Here is a 20882-nt window from a genome sequence, read left to right as displayed (position 1 = left end):
GAGTCCTGGAAAGTCCACAGCTACAGGTGTGCTGGGCTGTCCACACCACTCTCTGCAGAGCCCTGCGATTAAAGGAGGTACAGTTCCCATACCAGGCAGTGATGCAGCCAGTCATGATATTCTCAATTGTGCCCCTGTAGAAAGCCCTTAGGATTTGGGGGCCCATACCAAACTTCCTCAACCATCTGAGGTGAAAGAAGCACTGTTTTGCCTTTTTCACGACACAGCTGGTGTGCACAGACCACGTGAGGTCCTCGGTGATGTGGATGCCAAGGAACTTAAAGCTGTTTACCCTCTTGACCCCAGATCTATTGCTGTCAATAGGGGTTAGCCTATCTCCACTCCTCCTGTAATCCACAACCAGCTCCTTTGTTTTTGTGACATTGAGGGAGAGGTTGTTTTCTTGACACCACTGTATCAAAGAGATGACTTCTTCCCTGTAGGCCACCTCGTTCCTGTTTGAGATAAGGCCAATCAATGTAGTGTCATCGGCAAATTTAATTAGCAGATTCGAGCTGTGGGTGGCGATACAGTCATGGTTATACAGGGAGTAAAGGAGGGGACTCAGTACACAGCCCTGAGGGGCTCCTGTATTGAGAGTCAGAGGGTTGGAAGTGAGGGAGCCCACTCTTACAACCTGCTGGCGATCTCACAGGAAGTCCAAGATCCAGCTGCACAAGGCAGGGTCAAGGCCGAGGTTTCTGAGCTTCTTGTCAAGCCTGGAAGGAACTATGGTTTTGAATGCTGAACTGTAGGGGCAGGTGTAGCACTTTTTCTGTTTGCAAGGATAAGTGCCAAGAGGGATGAATGGACAAGGGAGTCACGTGGAGAGCGATCCCTGCAGAATGCAGAAAGTGGGGAGCAGGGGAGATGTGCTTGGTGGTTGGAGATGGCAAAAGTGCTAGATGGGGTGGTAGGTGAAGACAAGAGGAACCCTACCAGTGGTAGGGTGGCAGGAGGATGAGGTAAGAGCAGACATGTGTTAAATGGAAGAGATGCAGCTGAGGGCAGTGTTGTTCACAGAGGAAGGAAAGCCTCTTTCTTTGAAAAAGGAGGACAGCTCCTTCATTCTAGAATGAAAAGCCTCATCCTGAGAACAGATGTGGCAGAGACAGAGGAACTGAGAGAAGGGGCTGGCGTTCTTACAAGTAACAGGGTGGGAAGAGGTATAGTCCAGGTAGCTGTAAGAGTCCGTGGGTTTATAATAAACATCAGTGGGTAAGTTGTCTGCAGAGGTAGAGAAAGAGAGATCAAGAAAGTTGAGGGAGGTGTCAGAAATGGACCAGTAAGTTTGAGGCCAGGGTGGAAGTTGGAGGCAAAGTTGATGCAGGAAAGCAGCACCAAAGCAGTCATTGATGTAGCATAGGAAAAGTGGGGCGTGGGCACCAGTGTAGACTTGGAACATTGACTGTTCCATGTAGCCAACAAAAAGGCAAGCATTGCTGGGACCCATGCGAGTGCATGGGAAGGAAATGGGAGAGCAAAAGGAGAAATTATTAAGAGTGAGGACAAGTTCTGCTAGACAGAGGAGAGTGGTGGTGGAGGGGAACTGGTTGGGCCTGGTGTCCAGAAAGAAACAGAGAGCTTTGAGGCCTTCCTGGTGGGGGATGGAGGTGCATGGTGACTGGACATCCATGGTGAAAATAAGATTATGGGGGCCAGGGAGCTTGAAATCATTGGAAGGATCCAGAGTGTGTGAAGTGTAACGGATGTAGGTCAGAAGGAACTGAACTAGGGAGGATAAGATATTCGAAGTATGCAGATATGAGTTCAGTGGGGCAGGAACAAGGTGAAAACAGTGCGTCTCCCTGGACAAGTGGGACAACAGAAAGAGTGAGAGAATGGAGGGAGACTGAGAGAGAACAGAACAAGAATGGGGGGGGGACATTGGGAGACAAGAGGGGAGAGAGGAAAAATAGAGTTGGGGAGTGGAAGAAGTGAGACAAAGACCAAGTATTTGGAGGGGAAGATGGAAGAGGCTAAGAGGAAGGGGAGATTGAGGGCAGGACTGACAAAATGTCCCCTTGAACATAATTACCCTGGGCATTGATGTTGTAAGTCACTGATAGATCACGAACATTGGACTTCCTCATGATTCCACAAATGTATTTGCATTAAATAGAATATATTTCCATTTGCATCTTTTACAGATTAATAGCATTCAAATAAAGTTTGTCCCAATTAATCTAATCTAATCTAATCTAATTGTTCCAATCCAAAAACGTAATCTCAGAAGTCACAATCTTAATCTTTTCATTCATGACTGGAAACAAATGTTTGATTGTGCGGTGGCTGAACTGGAATTACATGAAATGCCTCTTTCACTCAAGTAAACTTTGAACATGTACCCTTTATCTGCCAACTCATCTGACTTTGACCTGGTTTATTGCAGACTAATTCTAGAAAGATTTTATATGTGATCTCATTTCCTCATGATAAGGTTAGTGCACGTTAGAAAAAATGTAATTTTTAAACTATGTTGTAATATGTTTGCATTTTACAAGTCATACTCACTACATAGCTTACATACAGAAAAGGAAATAACTGTCCATTACACCTTTATATAAAGCAGATGTGTTCATGCAAAACTGTTGAATATTTCTTCAAATAAAATTAACATAACAATATCCAAAATAATATATCAGAAAGCTTAATCTTATCTTAGAATTATTGGATGACACACCTCACATTTACCTGGGTTAAACTCATTTGCCATTTCTCTGCCCACATCATTGAATGCATTGTACATGTTTGCACTTTAGATAAACCAACTAAATATGTAATAGTCCGATAAATAATGACCTAGTATTTATCTAGTTCCCTTTTCACATTTATAAGTGAATCTATTTCCACCATTCATTCAATTAATACATTCCAAATCACCACCACTTGCTGTGCCAAGTTGCTTTTATTTGTCTCCTTTGGTTTTTGGAACAATTAATTTAAATCCATTCCGTTGGTTTCCATCTCAACTGCACATCGACACTTCATTCCAAATGACACAGTGAAGTACTGAAAGGTTTTGTCTCCAGAGTACCCAAGGCCATAGAGGAATCTGTCAAATCTCTGACAGTGCATTTAGCAGTAACAGGTCACTACTCTGAAACTCCTCAATCTGATCCAGAACAACCCCAAATATACAAGCTGTCATGGTTAACATTACTACAGTGCCATTTGTTGAATGAGATACTTTATATCAAATGTTTCTGCCCAAGGTCAAGCAAACATACTTTATGTCTCCTGTCATCTTTGACAGAAATTTCTGGAAGTTCTGGAGGATGGCTTTGGAGAGTATTGGAGGATCAGCCTATTTTCAGCAGAAAATACTGCCTGGTGGTGAAGACTGTACTGGAGATGATCTATCCGTGCTTATCATGGTTTGTTATACAGATGGAAGCCAATAATTCCAGCTTTCATTTAAGACACTTCAGCTTTTAACATCCTTTCTGAGTAATTGTGGCCATTTTCCCCATGCTCAAAGTAATCAAGTTTTCCAGATCCCCGCTGCAGCAGTTTTCCTTTTTTCCATTTCAGTTTTTGTTGCACTTTTGTTTATTGATTACCTTCGGATGGACAACATTTTGGCAATATTACAACTCTTAACAAAGCATTACCTCAAATGTTTTGCTGGAAAGTCAGGCCATCATGCTTTTTGGCCCTTCTCCAGTAACTTAGTATCACCAGAATGGCAAACATGGCAAAAATCAGCAGATGCTGGAAGTACAAAGCAAAACACAGAAAGTGCTGGAGGAACTCAGCAGGCCAGGCAGCATCTGTGGAAAAAGTAAACAGCCGATGTTTCAGGCTGAGGCTCCCCCCTCCACCCACCCAATCAACACTGGAAAAAAAGAGTTGAGAAGTCAGAGTAAGATCTGGGGAGAGGGAAGGAAGGTGTACAAGGTAGTAGGTGACACAGGAAACCGGGAATGGAGAGGTGGTGAAGTAAAGAGCCATAAGGCCATAACACCATAAGACATAGGTGCAGAGTTAGGCCATTTGGCCCATTGAGTCTGCTGTGCCATTTCATCATGATTGATCCAATTTTCCTCTCAGCCCCAATCTCCTGCCTTCTCCCCGTATCCTTTCATGCCCTGACCAATCAAGAATCTATCAACCTCTGCCTTAAAAATACATGAAGACTTGGCCTCCACATCTGCCTGTGGCAAAGAATTCCATAGATTCACCACTCTCTGGCTAAAGAAATTCCTTCTCATCTCTGTTTTAAAAGGACGCCCCTCTATTCTAGTGGCTGTGTCCTCTGGTCTTACACGCTCCCACCATTGGAAACATCCTCTCCACATCCACTCTATCAAGGCCCTTCAGCAATTGATAGGTTTCAATGAGGTCACCCCTCAATCTTCTGAATTCCAGTGAATACAGACCACTGAGCCATCAAATGCTCTTCAAATGACAAACCATTCAATCCTGCAATCATTTTTGTGAACCTCCTTTGAACCCTCTCCAGTTTGAGCACATCCTTTCTAAGATAAGGGGCCCAAAACTGCTCACAATACTCCAAGTGAGGCCTCACAGTGCCTTATAAAGTCCCAACATTACATCCTTGCTTTTATATTCTAGTCCTCTTGAAATGAATAATAACGTTGCATTTGCCGCCATCACCACAGACTCAGCCTGAAAATTAACCTTTAGGAAATCCTGCACAAAGATTCCCAAGTTCCTTTGCATCTCAGTTTTTTGTATTTACTTTCCATTTAGGAAATAGTCAACCCTTTCATTTTTCTAACAAAGTGCATGATCATACACTTCCTGACACTGCATTCCATCTGCTACTTATTTGCCCATTCTCCATCTGTATAAGTCCTCCTGTAGCCTCTCTGCTTCCACAAACCTACCCCTCCACCTATCTTCACATCATTTGCAAAATTTGCAACAAAGCAATCAATTGCATCATCCAAATCACTGACATATAACATTAAAAAACTGGTCACAACACAGAGTCCCGTGGAACGTATCTAGTCATCTTCAGCCAACCAGAAAAGGCTCCCTTTATTCCCACTCTTTGCCTCCTACCAATCAGCCACTGCTTTATCCATGCTACAATCTTTCCTGTAATACCATGGGCTTGTAGTTTGTTAAGCAGCCTCATGTATGGCACCTTGTCAAAGGCCTTCTGAAAATCCAAGTACACAACATCAACCGATTGTCCTTTGTCTATCCTGCTTTATTTCTTCAAAGAGTTCCAACAGATTTGTCAGGCCTATTTTATCATGTGCCTCCAAATACCCTGGGACCTCACCCTTAATAATCGACTCCAACATCTTCCTAACCACTGACATCAGCCTAACTGGCCTATACATCCTTTTTTCTGCCTCACTCCCTTCTCAAAGAGTGGGGTGATATTTGCAATTTTGCATTCTTTCAGAACTATTCCAAAACCTAGTGACTCTTGAAAGATCATTAGCAATGCCTCCACAATCTCTTCAGCCACCTCTTCCGGAGCCATCTGTTGTGGGTGACTTATCTATCTTCAGACCTTTCTGTTTCCCAAAAACCTTCTCTCTAGTTATGGTAACCTCACACACTTCATGGCCACTGACACCTGGAACTTCCACCATACTGCTAGTGTCTTCCACACTGAAGACTGATGCAAAATATTTATTCAGATTATTGTCCCCTATTACTACCTCTCTAGCATCATTTTCCAGTGATCCAATATCCTCTCACCTCTCTTTTACACTCTATGTATCTGAAGTAACTTTTGGTATCCTCTTTAATATTATTGGCTAGCTTACTTCCATATTCCATTAGTTGCCTTCTGTTGGTTCTTAAATGCTTCCCAATCATCTAACTTCCCACTAATTTTTGCTCTATTATATGCCCTCCCTTTGGCTTTTATGTTGGCTTTGACTTCTCTTGTTAGTCACCGCTGTGTCGTCTTTCCCTTGGAATACTTCTTCCTCTTTGGGATTTATATATCCTGCTGCTTCTGAATTGCCTCCAGAAATTCCAGCTATTACTGCTCTGCCATCATCTCTGCCTGTGTTCTTTTTCAATCAATTCTGACTAACTCCTCTCTCATGTCTCAGCAATTCCCTTTACTCCACTATAATATTGATATATCTCACTTTAGCTTCTTCTCTAGGGTGAACTTGACCATATTATGAGCACTTGCCCGTCAGGGATCTTTTACTTTAAGCTCTCTAGTCAATTCTGGTTCATTGCACAATACCAAATCTAGACTAATTGTTCCCCTAGTGAGCTCAACCATGAGCTGCTCTAAAAAGCTATCTCATAAGCACTCTAGAAATTCCCCCTCCTGGAATCCAGCACCCCATCTTCCCAGTCTACCTGCATATTGAAGTCGCCTATGACTATTGTAATATTGCCCTTTTGGCATGCATTTTCTATCTCTCATTGTAATTTGTAGGCCACATCCTTACCACTGTTGGTGTCTGTATACAATCTGCTCAGGGTCTTTTTACCATTGCAGTTCTTTAGCTCTATCCACAATGATTCAACACCTTCCAACCCTGTGTCACATCTTTCTAATGACATGATTTTTTTTAACAACAGAACAACACCGCACTCCCTGCCTTTCTGCCTAATCGTTCTATACAATGCGTATCCTTGGATATTAAGCTGCCAGCTATAATCTTCTTTCAGCCATGATTCAGTGATGCCTGCAACATCATACCTGCCAATCTGCAACTGTGCTGCAAGTTCATCTACCTTATTCTATATACTGCGCAGATTCAGATACAAAACCCTAAGTCCTGTATTCACTCGTTCCAATTTTGTCTGCCTTTTTCATCATGTTGACTTCAGTTTTGCCTATCAACAGCCTCTCCTCATAACACATTGCCTCTGTTTATAAACCAGTTACCTCATCTTCAGCACTATTATCCACCTGTCCTACGACACCTCTTTCACTGAAATATAAGCAGTTTAGGATACTAGTCACACCATGCTCAACATTTTGAATCCTAACTTTGTCTGAGATCTTACTAACATCTGCCTCCAAAACCTCTCCACTAACTGTTCTGGCACTCTGGTTCCCATCCCCCTGCAACTCAAGTTTAAACCCCACCATGTAGCATTAACAAACCTTTCCGCTGGCACATTAGTCCCCCTCCAGTTCAGTTGCAAACTACCTCTTCTGTGCAGATCCCACCTATCATGGAAGAGAGCCCAATGGTCTAAAATTCTTATGTCCTCCCTACCTAAAACAACTCCTTAGCCACATATTAAAATGTACAATTTTCCTAGTACTGGCCTCTTGCATGTGGCATGGGTAGAAATCCTGAGATCACAACCCTGGAGGTACTGCCATTTAACTTAGCACCTAACTTCGCAAACCCCCAGTGCAGAACCTCGTCACTCATCCTACCCATGTCATTGGTACTTGCATGGACCACGACTTCTGGCTGTTCACCCTCCTACTTAAGAATGCTGAGGATTTGATCCAAGATATCCCGGACCCTGGCACCCAGGAGGCAATATTCCATCTGGGAATCTCGTTCTCACTCACAGAACCTCCTGTCCATTCCCCTAATTAACAATCCCCTATCACCACGACGTGCCTCTTCTCCCCCATTCCCTTCTGAGTCACTGAGCCAGACAGTGCCAGAGACCTGACCACTGTGACTTTACTCTGTTAGGTCATCTTTCCACCCCCAGCAGTAGATATATCTGTTGTTGAGGAGGATGGCCACTGGGGTACTCTGCACTGGTTCCTTAACCCCTTTCCCCTTCCTGATTTTTACCCAGTTTCCTTTGTCATGCACCTTGGATGTAAGCATCCCTATATATGTTCTACCTATCATCCTCTCAGCCTCCTGAAAGATCCAGAGTTCATCCAGTTGCAGCTCCAGCTCCTTAATGAGAATCGTTAGAAGCTGCAGCCCGATACACTTCTCGCAGTTTTAGTCCTCATGGACACTGGAGCTCTCCCTGCCTTCCCACAACCCGCAAGACGAGCATTCAGCTATCCTGCCTGGCATCTCTACTATCCTATCGGAGCATAGATAAAGAAAGAAAGGGGAAAAAAAAGAGGATTTCTTTTGCTTCCTCTGACCGAAGACTCTCTTCACAAAGCCTCAAAGAGCTAAAGCCTCAAGGTCTCCACTCCGACTCTGTCCACTCAGAAGATGGCCGCTGTATTTGCCCCTGCTTTCTTTGAATTTGCTCTTGCTAACCAATCCCGAACGCCAAACGGCCACTGGTCAAAGTTCTTTTCCGCTGTAGCAACCTCCTGCTATGTTTTGTACTTTGGCCATGAAGTCTCCTCTTCTCAAAACTTCTGATGCCTGGGTTGGCCGATGGTCAAAGCTCTTTTTTTAAACTGATTAATGAAAGAGATAAAGGGCTGGCGGAGGGGGGATCTGACAGAAGGGGATAGAAGACCATGGAAGAAAAGTAAGGGGGAGGAGTACCAGCGGGAGGTGATGGGCAGATGAGGGATGGAAATGAGAATGGGTGAAGGTTGGGGGACATTACCGGAAGTTTGAGAATCGATTGTCATGCCATCGGGTTGGAGGCTACCCAGATGGAAAATAAGGTGTTGCTCTTCCAGCCTGAGTGTGGCCTCATTACAACAGCAGAGGGGGTTATAGACTGACATGTCGGAATGGGAATGGGAAGTAGAATTGAAATGGGTGGACATCAGAAGATCCCACTTTTTCTAGTTGACAAAGCGCAGATGCTTGGCAAAGCTGTCTCTCAATCTATGTCAAATCTCATCAATATACAGGAGGCCGCACCGGGAGCACCGAATACAGTAGATGACCCCAACAGACTCACAGGTGAAGTGTCGCCTCACCTGGAAGGACTGTTTAGGGCCTTGAATGCTAGTGAGGGAGGTGTAGGAGCAGGTGTAACACTTGTTCCATTTGCAAGGATAAGTGCCGGGGAGAGATCAGCGGTAAGGGATGAATGGACGAGTGAGTCATGTAGGGAGCAATCCCTGCAGAAAGCAGAAAGTTGGGGGTGGGGTGGGGGAAGAGATGTTCTTCATGGTGGGATCCTGCTGTGGATGACAGAATGACAGAAGTTACGGTAAATTTTGCACTAGACACAGGCTAGTGGGGTGGTAGATGAGGACAAGAAGAACCCTACCCTGGTGTGACGGCAGGAGGATGGGGTGAGGGCAGATACGCACAAAATGGAAGAGATGTGGATGAGGACAGTATAGATGTGGAGGACAGAAGGCCCCTTTCTTTAAAGAAGGAGAACTCCTCATTAGTTCTGAAATGAAAAGCCTCATCCAGAGAGCGGATGCGATGGAGCCAGAGAAACAGAGAAGGGAATGGCATTTTCATAAGTGCCAGGGTGGGAAGAGATACAGTCCGGGAAGCAGTGAGAATCAGTGGTTTATAAAATATCAATAGATAGTCTGTTTCCAGAGATGGAGACAGAGAGATTTGGGGATTATATGGGAGGCAGGGTTTAAGGGTTGGCACAGCATTGTGGGCTGAAGGGCCTGTACTGTGTTGTACTGTTCTATGTTTTATGAAAGGGGAGGGAGGTGTTGGAAATGGACAAAGTAAATCTGAGGGTAGGGTGGAAGTTGGAGGCAAAGTTGATAAAGTCGATAAGCTCAGCATGGGTGAAGGAAGAGTTGGGGAATGATACCTGTGTAGGCTTGGAACATGGACTGTTCTAGAATGGTTCCACTTTCTTCCGTCTATCAGAGTATGCACATACTCAAGAGTTATTGGGGAACATTTTCCGGCAATCTGATTTTACAGGATGCTGTAAAGAAATTGCAACAAAATGCAAAAAAGCACTAATGAGAAATTTCAAGGCATTAAAATATTTAAGAACTTAAGATTTTTCCCAAGGTGCTCTGGTTAATCTTTAATGCTTAAATATGAATCAGGAGATGGCAGAAATGGAACTCGTTAATTATATTAGAAGTGAAATGGTGTGAAACAGCCATTACTGCTTAGGTCCCGGAAGCTCATTGTGTCCAGTTCTAGCCATGATAATTCAGGAAGAATGCTAGCTCCTTGAAAAGAAGCAGAGAAAATTTACCAGAATGACAGTGTTAGAGTGGAACAATGGCACAATTAGTAGAGCCACTAACTGGAAGTTTGAAGGAGTTTGGCAGAGTTGTGGATATTACAGAAGACTGGCAAAGAATACAATATGATATTCAGTCACCAATATGGACAGAGAAATGTTGGATGGAGCTTAATCCAGATAAATGTGAAGTGTTGCACCTTGGTAGCTCAAATGCAAAGAGACCATACACTTTTAAGGGCACGACCCTTATCAGTGTTCTGAACGGAAAGATCTTAGGGTTCAAGTTTATAGCTTCTTGGAAGTGCCTATACAGGTCGATAGGGTGGTTGAGGCAGCTTCTGGAATACTTGTTTTTATTAGGTTCAGGCATTGAGTTCAAAAGTCAAGAGGTTATGCTGCAATTTTACAGAACTCTGGCTGCATCTGGAGTACTACATACAGTTCTGGTCGTCCCAATATAGAAAGGTTATTGAGGCCTCGGAGAGGGTTTACCAGGTTGCTGCCAGGTTTAGAGGAAATGTGCTATCAAGAGAGACAGGACAAACTTAGGTTGTTTTCTCTGGAGCAGTGGAGGCTGAGGCTGAGGGGAGATCTGATGGAGGTTTATAGGATTATGAGAGGCATAGACAAGGAATATCTTTTTCCCCTAGGGTAGAAACATCTAATACCAGAGGGCAAGAAGGGGTAGGTTCAGAGGGGACGTGAAGGACAAGTTCTTTTTTTACTGAGAGTGGTGAATGCTTGGAATGGGCTACCTGGTATGGTGGAAGTGGCAAATACATTAGAGGCTTTTAAGAGACATTTAGATAGGCATATGAATGAGAAAGATGGAGGGATATGGACATTCTGTAGGTAGGAGGATTCATTTTTGGGGTTTTTTTTTGCTGGTTTGACACAACATTGGGGGTCAGATGGCCTGTCCCTGTGCTGTACTGTTCTGTTTTAAAATGTCAGCAAGAAAATTTCCAACAGCACTACAGCCAGTTTTTTAAATTTCAAAATATACTTTAATCAAAAATAAAATTATATACAATAAACCATTCAATAACTTTCCATCCTTTACATACATTTCCATTATAGTCAGTACATATCCATACTTATGGCCACCCACGTGGCACTCCAGTAGTTCAGCTTACCATATCATTGTTGAGGGGTATACTCCCCGCCCCCCGACCCCTCCCACTCCCACGGGTGGAGAGACCTATACTGTGGTCCTTCCCCACCGCGCCCTTGCGGTGGCTGCACCAAGTTTCAGTGCGTCCCTCAGCACGTACTCCTGCAGCCGAGAATGTGCCAGTCGGCAGCATTCTCCCACGGACATCTCCATGTACTGGTAGATCATCAAGTTTCGGGCCGACCAAAGAGCGTCTTTCACCGAGTTGATGATCTGCCAGCAGCACCGGATGTTGGTCTCCGTGTGCGTCCCCGGGAACAGCCCGTAGATCAGAGAGTCCTCTGTTATGCAGCTGCTGGGGATAAAACGTGACACTAGCCCGTCCATCCTCCTCCACACCCTCTTTGCGAACTGGCAGTGTGCAAAGAGGTGGGTCACAGACTCCTCCTCACTGCAGTCCCTCCGTGGGCAGTGGGGTGCGGAGACGACGTTCCGGGCGTACAGGAGGGCTCTGACTGGGAGGGCCCCTCTCACCGCCAGCCAGGTGAGGTCCTGGTGCCTGTTGGTGAGATCTGGTGAGAGGCATTTTGCCAGATGAACTGGACGGTCTGCTCAGGGAACCACCCCACTGTGTCCATCACGTCCTTCTCCTGCAGTGCCTGCAGGACATTACGTGCCGACCACTGCCTGATGGCCCTGTGGTCAAAGGTGTTCTCCTGGAAGAACTTTTCTACGTAGGACAGGTATGCCGGCAACGACCAGCTGACTGGGGCGTTGCGCGGGAGTGGGGCCAGACCCATCCTTAATAGCCAGGGCGACAGGTAGAACCGGGGCACATAGTGGTACTTGGTGCCCACATACCTGGGTTCTACACACAACCTGATGCAGCCACATACGAAGCTGGCCATCAGGGTGAGGGCGACATTGGGGACGTTCTTGCCCCCGTTGTCCAGGGACTTGTGCACGACGGTCCATCTCACCCGCTCCATCTTGGATCCCCAGACGAATCTGAGGACCGCTCGGGTGATTTCTGAGCTGTAGGAGCGGGGGACGGGCCAGACCTGCGCCAAGTACAGCAGCCCTGAGAGCACCTCACACCTGATGACCAGGTTCTTGCCCGTTATCGACAGGGAGTGCCCTCTCCACAGTCCCAGTTTCTGTTTCACCTTGGCAGTCCGCTCCTGCCAGTTCTTGTTGCACGCCTCAGCCCCTCCGAACCAGATCCCCAACACCTTCACGTGGTCAGACCTGATGGTGAAGGGGACGCTGGATCGGTCGGGCCAGTTGCCGAAGAGCATGGCTTCGCTCTTCGTGCGGTTGACCCTGGCCCCCGACGCTAGCTCGAACTGTTCGCAGATGCCAAGCAACCTGCGAAATGACCTCGGATCAGAGCAGAAGACGGTGATGTCGTCCATGTACAGGGAGGTTTTCACTTGGGTCCCTCCACTGTCTGGCGGCATCACCCCTCTTATGCCCTCATCCCTCCTGATGGCTTCCGCAAAGGGTTCTATGCAGCAAACAAGACAGGGGAGAGGGGACAGCCCTGCCTGACCCCAGACCTGATGGGGAAGCTGCCTGTTTCCCACCCGTTGACCTGGACTGCACTACGGATGTCTGCGTAGAGCAGTCTGATCCAATTCCGGATTCCCTCCCCAAATCCCATTTTGGAGAGCACGTCCGCCATGTACGTGTGCGATATCCTGTCGAAGGCTTTCTCCTGGTCCAAGCTGACCAGGCAGGCGTCCACCCCCCTGTCCTGCACGTAGGCGATGGAGTCCCTCAGCAGCGCGAGGCTGTCCGAGATCTTCCTGCCCGGTACAGCACAGGTTTGGTCCGGGTGGATCACCTGTCCCAGAGCAGACTTGACCCTGTTGGCGATAGCCTTGGACGGGATCTTGTAATCCACATTCAGGAGAGAGATGGGTCTCCAATTTCTAATGTGCTCCCTTTCCCCCTTCTGCTTGTAGATGAGGGTGATGATGCCCTTCCTCACGGACTCTGACATACTGCACTACAGCCAGTTATCAAAAAACACAATTAAGATAAGGGGAAGGCTATGCCATTTACTGTATACTTTCCTCTCGACCTCCCAGAATGTGAACACCTCACACTTGTCGTGATTAAATTCCCTCACCTAAATCTCTAGCTGATCTATATCCTCCAGATCACTTACACAACTCCACCAATTTTTGTGCCGTCTGCAACCTTACCAATCAAAACACTTCCATTTTCATCCGAAGCAGAGTATGTATTACAGTCAAATGAATAGTTCTCCCAGAAGAGCTGGCACAGGCAAAGTGGAACAAATTCTGTTTTGCACCATTGAGATTCTCACAAAATGTTTTGTTTTCAAGGCACAAATATCTAGTATTAAAATAAAAAAGATCTATCAGATTTGAGATACTGCATATTCTGCTCTGCATTTTCCATAAGGATGAATTTTTAAAATCTCAAATGATTGACTTTCAGCAAAAGTATAATTCTTGTAAATTCTGTCATACTCTGGAACTGCACAAACAAAGTAAAACTATTAAGAATCACAGCTAAAAGGTTCATACTGTGTTTAAATGTCAAACCTGGTGATGGTTAATAGATTTGTATGGATCATTGAATTTTTATCTATGCCTATTCAGGAGCCTTATGGTTGTAGGGTAATAACTGTTCCTGAACCTGGTGGTGTGACACCCAGGTCTTCTGCATCTCCGCCCAAAAAAATGGGCACGGCCTGGATTGAAGGGTGGGGGGGGAGGGGAGGGTGTTCTTTGATGATGGATGCTGCTTTTTTGTGTAATGTCCTCAATGGTAGTGAGAGCTTTGTTTGTAATGGACTGGGCTATATCCACCACTTTGTTGCCCTTTCCATTCCTGGGCATCTGTGTTTCCATACCAGGCTGTGCTGCAACCAGTTAGGATACTCTCCTCTGTGCACCTATAGAATTTGACTAAATTTTTGGTGTTATGCCAAACCAATGCAAACTTCTAAGTAGGAGGTGTTCTCATTCTTTCTATGTACTGATTCCTAAGCTCTGGAACCTGGGCCTTAGCACTCAGATCTGCAGCTGGATCTTCAACTTCCTCACAGACAGGACCCAGGCTGTAAAAATAGGGGACAAGCTCTCCTCTACAATCACTCTGAGCACCGGTGCCCCACAAGGCTGTGTACTCAGCCCCCTGCTGTACTCACTGTACACCCATGATTGTGTAGCCATGTTTCCATCAAACTCAATACATAAGTTTGCTGACGACACCACAATTGTAGGCCGTGTCTTGGGTAATGATGAGTTTGAGTATAGAGAAGAAATTAAGAACCTGGTGGCATGATGCGAAGACAATAACCTATCCCTCAACATCAGCAAGATGAAGGAATTGGTTGTTGACTTCAGAAGGAGTAGCAGACCGCATGACCCCATTTACATCGGTGGTGCGAAAGTGGCGCAGGTCAAAAGCTTTAAGTTCCTCGGGGTCAACATCACAAATGACCTGACTTGGTCCAACCAAGCAGAGTCCACTGCCAAGAAGGCCCACCGGTGCCTTTACTTCCTGAGAAAACTAAAAAAATTTGGCCTGTCCCCTAAAACCCTCACTAATTTTTATAGATGCACTGTAGAAAGCATTCTTCTAGGGTGCATCACAACCTGGTATGGAAGTTGTCCTGTCCAAGACCGGAAGAAGCTACAGAATATCGTGAACACAGCCCAGCACATCACACAAACCAATCTTCCGTCCTTGGACTCACTTTACACTGCACGCTGTCGGAACAGTGCTGCCAGTATAATCAAGGACACGACCCACCCAGCCAACACACTTTTCATCCCTCTTCCCTCCAGGAGAAGGCTCAGGAGCTTGAAGACTCATACGGCCAAATTTGGGAACAGCTTCTTTCCAACTGTGATAAGACCACTGAACGGATCCTAACCCGGATCTGGGCCATACCCTCCAAATATCCAGACCTGCCTCTGAGTTTTTTTTGCACTACCTTATTTTCCCTTTTCTATTTATAATTTAAATTGTTAATATTTACTATCCATTTGTACTCCAGGGAGTGCGAAGCGCAGATTCAAATATCGCTGTGATGATTGTACGTTCTAGTATCGTTTGGCGACAATAAAGTATAAAAGTATAATGACATTTTCGTAGGATGCCAGGTAACAGGGGTTAGCACAACGCTATTACAGTTGGGGCAATCCGGAGTTCAGAGTTCAATTCTGGCATCACATGCAAGGAATTAGTACATTCCCCTCACCAATGTACCAGTTTCCTCTGGGTGCTCCAGTTTCCTCTCAGTCCCAAGGCGCACTGGTTAGCAGGTTAATTGGTTGTTGTAAATTGTCCTATGATTAGGTTAGGGTTAAATAGATGGGCTGCCAGGCAGTACAGCTCGTTGGGCTGAAGGACCTGTTCCACACTGTATTTCTAAATAAATTACGTGCTGATCCCAGTGGTAGGTGCCAGGGAAAGTGGTGGAGGCACTCAGATGGGCACATGAACATGCAATGCAAAGATATGGACCACGTGGAGGTAGAAAGAATTAGTTTTAACTTGGCATAATGGTCAGCATAGACATTGTGGGCCACATGGCTAACTCCTGCACTGTGCTGTTCTAGGTTCAGAGGTAATACCAAACATAACTATACTATGATACTCAATTTAGATGGTAGTGTACATTGTTATTTGAACAAGAAACTACATTTGTACAAGAGCAGATTATTTAAGTATTTTACACCTGATCATAACTTTACCGTGGACTTTTAGTCAGTAACATGTCATTGCCAGGAAAATGTGAAATAATTGGCAGCTATATCACATCGGTTTAACATTAGTTAACCAAGTTAAAATTATACCTGATTGATGAAGAGGCAGCATCTGTACTTTACTACCTTCTCCCAACATTGTTTTGATCATGAGGTTGCATCCACTTGAGTTATTTTAAAAGCCAAGCACTCATTATAAGAACTGCCCTAAATGTAACATCTACATTCATAAATCTTCAGCAAGTTCAGACAGTAAAGTACATACTCAATTCATATTTCCTTATGCCATTAGGAAAGACCTTTATTAAAAGATTTAATGCCATACATATACTGTACATACAATGACATTTTACAAAAATACAACTGATTTGGCATTAACATAAACTTATCACACATCACCACTGCATTATAAAATTAAAAAGCATTTACATTTTCTTTACAGTAATAAACAAAATCAATACCTCAGCATACAAGGTAAATTTTGATTGCTTATACTGCAATTCCACCAGTGCAATTACGCTATCTTACAGAAAAGGCAGGACTGGCTAGTAAAGCAGACGTACTACACGAAGGTAACATGGTTGATTTTTGCCATTAGCAGTTAGACTCTTAATGACAAATCAACAAAAGTTGATTTAGTGCTACCAAGTGGAATACTGTACCGAAATTTTACATTGCAATCTTAGTTTTGTTGGCATAGTTTAAGTTGATAATTGCATTTCAAACAGTATTCTAAACAACTAGATGTACAAAACTCTTAAAAATTAGGTTTTAGAGCTCTACTGGACTGGCTTGTGTCTGCATCTTGGTAAGATATTCAATTGTTATGAGGAGTTAAACCCTACTCTGGTGACCATCAGCTGGTACAAAAACGTGTACAAAACATATGTACATATTAGCTTTCTTTTAGCATCAGCTTCATTAATAATGTTTTACCCTAGATAATTCAACAATAGCTTCAACGCTCACATACAAGAAACATTAATTCATAAACTATCCTGTTCCATTGAGTTTTGCCTTTGGTCTAAATTTCAGAGCTTAACCATATCTCTTGCACAATATACAGTACCGTGGCATCAAGACAAAGGAAGTCAGATGTTAGTTTATTTGACCTATGTGAGCACACCAACTGAGTTACAGACAATAAGTAATAAAATACTAAATTACCAATAAACATTAGTCATCGTTACTCATTATGTACAGAAATTCACAATCTGATTGGCTTGGAAACTAAACAGTGTATGAAACTGCAGAATAGCTAATCTGAATAAATGTTAGAAAATGATGTATCGGGATTGGAAATTCTACTCTGGCATGAGCTCAGAACAGCTGCCTTTGTACAAATTCCTGCTTGTTCACCTCAAATGGAATCTTGCCAATGTTGAACTTTGAAACCTTGATTTAGCTTAATCATTTACTGTATTTGCAACTCCTGTTACAAAACCATTAAAATGTAATATATTTATTCACACTACAGCATTATTGTATATAAGAGTATAAATGCAACACATTCTTTGAGTCTAAATGTATGACGTCAGAATGAAAAAAAATCAAAACAGCCAAAGCTTTATAATCCTAAATTATGATTTTTTAAAAACTACATCAGCTCATTATATTAGAAATGATTGTCCCATTTCAGTGATCAAGTTCTGTCCATAACACCTTTCCGTTAATTAGATTTGTGTGTCCACAATTTTCCGCTCTTATACTCATCTAAAATAAACATAGGTATAGATTTGCACTAGCTAAACACCAGAGATGGAATATCCAACTTCAGGGCTACACTTAAAAGTTCAAATGATCTAACAATATGAATACCAGCAAAGAACACTGAAAGGCATCCTGGTTCATTAGCAGCTTGGACCATCTTATTGCAAGATTATTTGGAGATGACTGGGAAGATACAAGCATTTAAAGAGCTATCCCACCAGGTTGCTAAACGTCTAGCTTTTCAATCAATAGGATTTGGGTGCTGTTGCCCTATATGGCTCAAATATCAGTCAGATGTATTACACCATTAATAAAGCAAAATTATACAATAGTGTACATACAAAATTAACTTCAGCAGCTTTGCTTCCCGATTAGTGTGCAATAAATTATTACAGAGTGTTTTAATCTACATTTACAGGCAAGTATTTCAACAAATAAATCAACTATGGCTCATTCGTATTGTTACTTTACCTAAAAAATAAGCTTTGCTGAAAAACAGAAAAGTAATGTTTCAAAAAAAGGCTTTTAAAAATACATGTCAAATTTTCCAGCTGGAAGAATATTTAGATGTACACTATCCAATATTTTGTTCACCAAATATCTAGCAAATAAAGTTACTCCAGTTAAAGGATTAATTAACCATTTAGTATTGATTTAACAATACATTACTGTGCTTTTTAAAATTCTATTTATAAAGCAGCTCTAAAAAGTAAACATAACTTTTTGCATTCCATGAAGTTGATTTTTTTAACACTATAAATCCATGTTCTACCACATGAATCAAATACCCACAGCCAGATCTCTACTGGATATTGCTGTGACTTTCCTTAATTGGCCCTGCCAGCATTACTTTTCTTCCTCTGTCTTCACTTCACACCACTGGATCATCCACTAGATTTCAAACACCTAGATGCCTTTTCTGTTCAAAATAGGTTTCAAATCTCGCAATAGCATATTCCTGTGGAAGACACAATTATATTCAACAATTAAAATTTTATTACAGAATAGTGTTTTGATTTCACTTATCTTGGAGATATAAAAATTGCTTCAATGTGTATGTATTATGTGCACTTATGCATAAACTTCCCATTGAAAATGACAATATTGCACTCACCAAATATCCAAATTCAATTGTTGAAATCCGAGCTTGAATAATAGACCATAGGCCCCAAAAGAAATGTGATGCGAGTGCATATCTGCAAATTTTAAACATATTTTTCAAATTGCACATCAATTGATGTATGGTCACAAAGAAAAAGCTTTACCTAGCATAATGTATAAATACTGTATATAGAACCAGAAAGAAATATGATAGGGCACTTCACTGATCTCAGATTTAACACAGAAAGATCTGATTATCTTGCATCATTCAGCATCACCAAAAAAAACCCATCAAAATGGTCTCTCCACAAATACACTGATTCACAATATTTAAATACCAGCGAGCTTCTTTTAAAAAAATGGGTGCCAAACTGCCTGCTAATGCTTTATTTTACTTTCTATAAATAGTTTCTCTCCCCCTCCCACCATTTTCTCGATCAAGTTTATCAAGGCCAAATAATGAAAATCTATTTAAAGAGTAACTATTTCTCTTTCCACAAATGTTGCCCATCATGATATGAACTTCCAGCAACAGACGAAATTCTCATGCGGTTGCGAACTCCAAGTTGAACAGACATGAGAAGAACTGAGCAGTTAATCTTTGTAGCTAATTAAAATTCTCTATTGCTTGATACATTCAGATTTTTTTTTAAAATAGAAAAAGAAATTAAGGCAATCAAGAGATACAAGAACAGATCTGATTAATTGCCAGGATGTGCACAAAGGCCTGAATGACCTTCTATGTTTGCTTTGGCATCAATAACTACATTGCTTTATCTCTCTGCATTTTAAACAAGGCAACAGCACTCACTTTAGATCTTAAAAACCATTTTGAAAACTTGACAGCAGTTATTCAGTAGTTGAAATCCCATTTTTAAGAGGATGAATTAAAATGAATTCAGAATGTGACAGAAGATTTGAGATGACAGTGAGTTTGAAAACTATCAGCAACAGACAAGTTTGAATCCAGTTCATCTATTTGGATGAAACCACCCTGTCTCTATTGAGCACAAAAGGTTGAAACATTTCTTAACCGACTGATAAATGTTGCAACACAGAACATAATAAAAATAAGAATCCTGGGAAACATATGGAGTGTGAGAACTGAAAGAGAGAAAAAAAAAATCACACTAGTATAGCAGGAGATAGTCTGCTAAGGGTCCTAATATTTATTGTCCAGATGCATTTGCATTATTGGTGTAAACTTTCAGGATAAATAATTAGTACACATCCCATCACTGATTTTGCTCAGGAATAAATTATAATGAATTGTAGCTGGCTCCAAGCGCATGATGGGCATAGCATTGGTAATGTGTAACTGCACATTGTTGTTGCTTACAACAGGCACAGCCTCCTAAAAATAATTTCTCAAGTAACTGAGGGACTCATTTCAGCACTGCAACTAATACAGTTGCAGGAAACACTGATTACAGGATGAATGGCAGAAAACAGTGGTTGGCATCATAACTATCGGGTCAGGAATCAACTTGGAAACCATAATTTTTGGTTGGCAATGAGAAATAGTGGTGGTTTTCCACTTACTGCACTCTTTCAGAATACATCACTATTCATACTTAGAAGCAAACAGAAAGCACCTACTGGGCAGAACTCGCACTAATGCTACAACTATGCTACAATGCTATCCAACGGCCATGAGACCACTACAGCACAGAAACCGGCCCTTCAGCACAGTAAGTCCAGATCATTATTAGATCGTCATTTCTCTGTTTGCCAACTGGGATGACTCTGTAGGAGCTAACAGTTACAACTAACTCTTAGAACAGAAGTATTTACCTACACTCACTCAGTAAATGGGCATTCCTATTTATGAGAGCCAACAATACTGTTACTTCAAAGAACATGAGATTTTAACTCCGTGCAGGAGTTTATATTATAGTGGGATGGAGGTGAGAGAGGGGTGAGGATGGTAACAAGAGGAGGGGATGGGTTTGGAGGACAGCACGCCAAGACCTGGGACTGACTCCTTCAGATGACCTGCTGAAGGCTCAATTGGGAATCAAAGCTCTGGTCTGCAGTAAGGCAGATTCAATATTACATCATGGATCTCAGATTTTTGCTATTCTGAGCCTCAAGAAAATTTAAAAAATAAAAAAAAATGTTTATTTCCCAGGTTGGTCCGGTGGGGAATTGTGACTGCCAAGTTAAAACTGATAGAAACATTTGTTTTCACAAGTTATCTTTTGTCAGAACAAAATTCCAAA

The 20882-nt window shown here is 42.8% G+C and overlaps 1 protein-coding gene across 2 annotated transcripts in view; it reads right to left on the bottom strand.

Moving 5' to 3' along the window:
* Nucleotides 1-16129: 16129 nt before the first annotated feature.
* chka (choline kinase alpha) overlaps nt 16130-20882 on the bottom strand; it is a 54979-nt gene continuing 50226 nt past the window's right edge. For both annotated transcript variants that reach the window (XM_072272637.1, XM_072272639.1), the window contains 2 exons: nt 18674-18755; nt 16130-18517 (listed from right to left, as the gene is read on the bottom strand). In XM_072272637.1, coding sequence (XP_072128738.1) covers nt 18458-18517; nt 18674-18755 — 142 coding nt within the window. In that variant the 3' untranslated portion in view covers nt 16130-18457. The remainder of the gene's footprint in view (nt 18518-18673; nt 18756-20882) is intronic.

This window comes from Mobula birostris, chromosome 11 (genome assembly GCF_030028105.1).
Source record: "Mobula birostris isolate sMobBir1 chromosome 11, sMobBir1.hap1, whole genome shotgun sequence".
NCBI classification, from domain to species: Eukaryota; Metazoa; Chordata; class Chondrichthyes; order Myliobatiformes; family Myliobatidae; genus Mobula; species Mobula birostris.
Note: the sequence above shows the minus strand (reverse complement) of the source record. Positions and strands in the feature narration are given on the sequence as shown.